General features: G+C 48.1%; 1 protein-coding gene across 1 annotated transcript in view; it reads left to right on the forward strand.

The window, feature by feature from the left end:
• LOC121271621 (myosin-binding protein C, fast-type-like) overlaps window positions 1-5,036 on the forward strand; it is a 73,491-nt gene extending 68,455 nt beyond the window's left edge. Inside the window, exons 30-31 of the mRNA XM_041177666.1 lie at window positions 691-732; window positions 4,841-5,036. Coding sequence (XP_041033600.1) covers window positions 691-701 — 11 coding nt within the window. The 3' untranslated portion in view covers window positions 702-732; window positions 4,841-5,036. The remainder of the gene's footprint in view (window positions 1-690; window positions 733-4,840) is intronic.
• Window positions 5,037-6,000: the final 964 nt, after the last annotated feature.

Consider the following 6,000-nt stretch of genomic DNA (forward strand, 5'->3'; position numbering starts at 1 on the left):
CCATAGCAGCTGATGGAATTTAAAATCATTAAATAAAATTTGGAATTGAAAGCCAGTCTCAGGAATGGTGACTATAAAACTATTAGCGATTGTTGTAAAAACCCTTCTGGTTCACTAATGTCCTTTCGGGAAGGAAATCTGCCATCCTTACCTGGTCTGGCCTAGATGTGACTCCAGATCCACAGTAATGTGGTTGAGCCTTAACTGCCCTCTGAAATGGCCTGGCAAGCCACTCAGTTCAAGGGCAATTAGGGATGGGCAACAAATGCTGGCCTTGCCAGTGATGCCCACATCCCATGAAAGATTAACAGAAATATATATGACAACGTACCCAGTGTGTGAACGATGCTATTATTGAACCATCTTTTCATGACTGGGAGCTGGATCCAAATCCATTGGACACAGGTTCACATTTAGCAACTTCAGTTAGTATGTATATCACGCCTATAGCTATTGAAATATTCTTGAAAGGAGCCAAGGTCAATCAGGAGGCATTCGAGTATGGTGGTTAAGGAGGGCAAAAGTGTCACAGGATGGGACAACCTGCCAATAAGCACCGACTGGGTGCACACATGATGAACTGGTGAAGCAATGGAGGTTGAGCGATGAACTGAGCATGGTCAGGACAGGAGGGAAGATAATTTCAGGGATGAGAAACAAACCAATTTTCTGTTTTTCTTTCTGTTACAGTTCCTCAATAAAGCGCTCTTTGTATAGTGCAGCAACAGCATGGTAAGAGTCCGAATTGATGTTTAGACTGATTTTGTTTTTTCGAGAAAAGACTACAAACCAACGCTTTAAAATTTTGATTAGATACCACGACTAAAACTGTCACTCCAGGTTGTCTAGAATGCTGAGATTCTTCAGTTTGAGTGGACTGATTCCAGTCACGTTCAACTATTAATATAAAAACTCTCATATTACATTTATGTCTCTGCCACGTCACTCCTTTGGTGTGCTTGCAACAGATTTCCATGATCTGATTTCAGAGCAGCAGTGTAAATGCTCTGTCCCTTGTACCAGAAGTTTTAAGTCAGCTTACTTAACATAAACCCTCTGTGCCTGGATCAGCATTCAGACCGTGGCAGGCTATGGCATCCTTTGAGAGTCAGTCCTGTTTTTGGTTCCCAGCTAGCATTGGCACACCCAGAGATTTATAGACCTATTCCCCCTACCCGAAAATTTTGACATCGTTTTTGTGTTCAATGTGCTCAAAAACTATCAGCGATCATTTGACATAAAATGTTCTAACTTGGAATGAGTTTCAGTGCATGTCAGCAGTGTTCACCATCTTTGACATCGAATGGCAAAAGACATTCAAAGGCATCGAGTGCAATCAAAGCTATCCAATATGCTCAGCGACCTGCTTTGAAACAAAAGGAAATTAATTACTTAAATAATAGAGAATCTATTCAGTTTTTTCATATAGACCAAAAAATCTTTCCACTATGCAGTACATGCTTGAGAACACCCACCAGACCCCCATCATTTCTTAACTTATTTTACTCTTTCCATGCACCCACACCCCAATCTCAGGGCTAAACTCTCCCCCCCCCCCGACCCCACACCAAGTTTCAGGGTCTAAACTCTACCCCTGCCCACCCCATCTGCCCCAGATCTCATGGTCTAAATCCTGTTCTCCACCTGTCCTCCAGCCTCAGTATCTAAACTCTCTCACCCCATTCCCCCACCACCCCAGTCTCAGGATCAAAAATCTTTCTTAGATATCCCCTCCCTCCATCTCCAAACCCTTTCCCCCTCCACTCCCCCTGGTCTCCAAACTCTCCCCCTGACTCTTCCCAGTCTTCAAACCCTCAGCCCACCGCCCCCCCTCAGTCTCTAATTTCTTACCCCCTCCTCCTCCAGTCTCTTGCCCTCCTTCACCCTCCAGTCTCCAATCTCTTATCTCACTCAACCCCCCCCGTCTCCAATCTCATATCTCACTCAACCACCCCCCCCAGTCTCCAATCTCTTATCTCACTCAACCCCCCCCGTCTCCAATCTCATATCTCACTCAACCACCCCCCCAGTCTCCAATCTCTTATCTCACTCACCACCCCCCCCAAGTCTCCAATCTCTTATCTCACTCAACACCCCCCAGTCTCCAATCTCATATCTCACTCACCCCCCAGTCTCCAATCTCTTATCTCACTCACCCCCCCCCCCTAGTCTCCAATCTCTTATCTCACTCAACACCCCCCAGTCTCCAATCTCTTATCTCACTCACCCCCCCAGTCTCCAATCTCTTATCTCACTCACCCCCCCAGTCTCCAATCTCTTATCTCACTCACCCCCCCCCCCAAGTCTCCAATCTCTTATCTCACTCAACACCCCCCAGTCTCCAATCTAACTCACTCACCACCCCCCCAGTCTCCAATCTCTTATCTCACTCAACACCCCCCAGTCTCCAATCTAACTCACTCACCACCCCCCCAGTCTCCAATCTCTTATCTCACTCACCATCCCCCAGTCTCCAATCTCTTATCTCATTCACCCCCCCCCCAGTCTCCAATCTCTTATCTCACTCACCCCCCCCAGTCTCCAATCTCTTACCTCACTCACCCCACCCCCAGTCTCCAATTTCTTCCCTTGCAACCACCACCCCCCCACTACACGCCAACCTCAAACCTCTTATCCACCTCCAGTCTTCAATCTCTTACCCCCTCTCTCCCTTTAGTTTCCAGGTCTTGGGCCCCGCTATCTCTGCCAAACTCCAGTCTCCGGCCCGTCGAGCCCCAGGTCTCGGGCCCCCGGTGAACTCAAGGATCTGGGCCGCCCTCAACTCTCTCCACCAGCCCCCTCCAAATTACTCACCTTGTTGCTGGCGCCATCGATGCTCCTGCGCCTGTTCAAAACTGCTTCAGGGCTGGTCTCACTGTCACTTCTGGGTCTGGCTGGCCCTGCAACCTCCGCTCTGGTTGAGGGAAGGGGAGAGATGGGGGAGAGGGAGAGGAAGAATGGGGGGAGGCAGAAGGGGGGGTGGGCAGATGGAGGAGAGAGAGGGAGGGGAGGAGGAGAAGGTGAGAGAAAGTAGGGAGGGGGGAGAGAGGGGGCGAATGGTGTGGGATGGTGAGGAGGTGGCAGAGACAGAGGCAGAGATGGAGTTGGAAGAGAGATAGGGGAGAGGTGTGGAGGAGAGAGAGGTTGAGGGGGGAGAGATGGAGGATGGTGGGGGAGGAAGAGAGGGATGGGGAGAGAGAAGTGGAGAAGGGGAGGGACAGAGCGGTGGGGGGAGGGGGAGAGAGAGAGGGGGAAGAGAACTGCTGCAATTTGGGGATGATGGGGGGTGGTTCAGGAGGGGGAGAAGAAAATTGCTCTGGGAAGTGTGGTTGGTGAGAAAATTGATCGGGGGTAGGGGGGGAGAAAATAATCTGGGGATGGGGGGAGGTGGTGAAGAAAAATGCCGCAATCTTGGAAAATGATTGTTTTTGGTGTCCGAATGCCTAAGTGATGTTACTAAAGGCAAATGTTTGAGTGCTGAGGTTTGGGGCAATTGATGACATTGATGCCAGTTAGGTGACTTGCAATGTTAAATGACAGCTAAATAATTGCTCTTAAGAACAATTGATAGATAACTGATTGCTTTTGTGTCCAATTGATGTCAAATGAGTGCAAACAAATGCTGTTGAACGCAAATGCTGTTAAACCTTGTGGGTAGGGCCTGCCCCCGGCAGTTTCGGGCAGACCAAAGAGCGTCTTTCGCCGAGACGATGGTCTCCCTCAGCCAGTGATTTTTGTCAGTTTGTACGTCGCTGGGAACAGCCTGTAGAGCACAAAGACCCACGTCACAGAGCTGCTCGGGATGAACCTCGACAAAAACCACTGCCACTCTTTCCGGACCTCCTTTGCAAAGGCACATTCCAGAAGGAGGTGGACAACAGTCTCTTCCCCCATCGCAGCCACCTTGAGGGCAACGTGCGGAGGGAGTGAGACTCTGGGCGTGTAGGAAGGACCTGACGGAGAGGGCCTGTCTCGCCAAGCTACATCTTGGTGCTTGTTTGAAGGCATTCTGCCAAATAGCTTTGACAGTCTGCTCAGGGAACCGTCTGACAGGATCTACCATCTCCACAGGCCTTGAGGACATTATGTGCAGACCATTGCCTGATGGACTTGTGGGAAGTGGTGTTTCTCTGCATAAACTTTTCCATGAGGGACAGGTGGTACGGCACAGTCCAACTGCTTGGAACATTTCCCGGCAACATGGCCAGACCCTGTAACACCGGGCACAGGTGGAACCTCGGTCCTGAGGGTCCACACACAGCTTGATGCAGGCACACACAAAGGTGGCCATCAAGATGAGGGTGATGTTGGGTATATTTTCTCCCCCTTATCTAGAGGTTTGTACATCGTGTTCCTGCGAACATGGTCCATTTCTGACCTCCAGATAAAGCAGAGATGGATTGGGTAATCACCACGGTGTAGGAGTGAGGAACGGGCCACACCTGTGCCACATTCAGCAGCACTAAGAGCGTCTTGCCCCTGACAACTAAGTTCTTACCATAATGGAGGGGGAGTGTCGCTCCCACATCTCTGGTTTTTGTTTACCATAGCTACACGCTCCTTCCAGTTCTTAAGTGCACACCCTGGCCCCTGGCAGCCATACCTCTAGCAACTTCCGGTAGCCTGTTCCACATGTTCTGGCCAGGACAGTAGTGAGATAGCTGGTTGCATTTCATCCAGGTCTGATCAGAAACGTCACTTTTGTCTACCCCGGCATACTCATTATGACAAGATTAATGTGTCTCAGGTGACAGGAGATTTTTCAAATTCAGTTATGAAATAGATAGCCTTTTGAAGTGATGGTGCTTCTTGATCTGACCTCTGACCCTGTGCTCCGCAGGCAGCTTCAATTCACTTTCCCAGAATGCATGGCAACCGTTTTCTTCAAGCAACAAAGGATGATTGGAGCGATGCCAACTATTCCCCTCAAAATGGATATGGCTACATTTGACTGTATTAATATATGAAAGCATTATCTTGTCCTTCAGTTTTATGTCACCCATATATATTTTTAGTGAAATAAAGAGGTTAGACAATGTCTTTGTTGGGTATTTCTTTGGTCTTAAAAAAAAAATTGAACAGTTTTTGCATCCGTCTGGCAAACAGGCAGCCGTGGGTTATGGCAGGTCGGTTATATCTGCCAATTTGTGTTGTAAGAATTTGGTGCAACTTTCTTCCTGATTGTCTCCAAGGCCACATTCTTGAGGCTCCCTTCCGAGCTGCGTACTGCAAGAGTGGCGGGTGAGAACTTGGTGGCAGGGTGGGGGTGGCGGTGATTATGGGATTGTGTGGGTTGGGGTGGCGCAAGGGTCTGAGTGAATATCTCCCATCAAATCTTATAAACATCACAACTATTTGTTTTGGATTGTAATGAGAGTGCAGGGTGTCCACCATGAATACATTTCATCTTCTGCTAAACCATAAACTATTTTTCCTATTCAAAAACAAGATGCTGCAGACACTGGAAATCTGAAGTAAAAAGAGAAAATGGTAGAAATACTCAGCAGGTCTGGCAGCTTCTGTGGAGAGAGAAAGAAAGTTGACATTTCTGTCAGAACAGGCTACTTTAAAACAAATATTGATTTATTTTATTGAATGTGATCTTTGATCATAGAAACATAGAAAATAGGAGCAGGAGTAAGTCATTCGGCCCTTTGAACCTGCTCCGCCATTCAGTGTGATCATGGCTGATCCTCTATCTCAAAGCCATACTCCTGATCTCTCCCATACTCCTTGACACCTTAAAAGTCTAGAAATCTATCTATTTCCTTCTTAAATATATTCAATGGCTTGGCCTCCACAGCCCTGTGTGGTAGAGAATTCCACAGGTTCACCACCCTCTGCAGGAAGAAATTTCTCCTCGTCTCAGTCCTAAATGGTCGACCCCATATTCCGAAATTGTGACCCCTTGTTCTAGATCAATGTTACAAAGAGATGCCATCACTGTGTACTTTGTCACGTAAGGCTCTTTCCTTCCTCAGTGACATACCTCACTTCACA

This window comes from Carcharodon carcharias, chromosome 31 (genome assembly GCF_017639515.1).
Source record: "Carcharodon carcharias isolate sCarCar2 chromosome 31, sCarCar2.pri, whole genome shotgun sequence".
NCBI lineage: Eukaryota > Metazoa > Chordata > Chondrichthyes > Lamniformes > Lamnidae > Carcharodon > Carcharodon carcharias.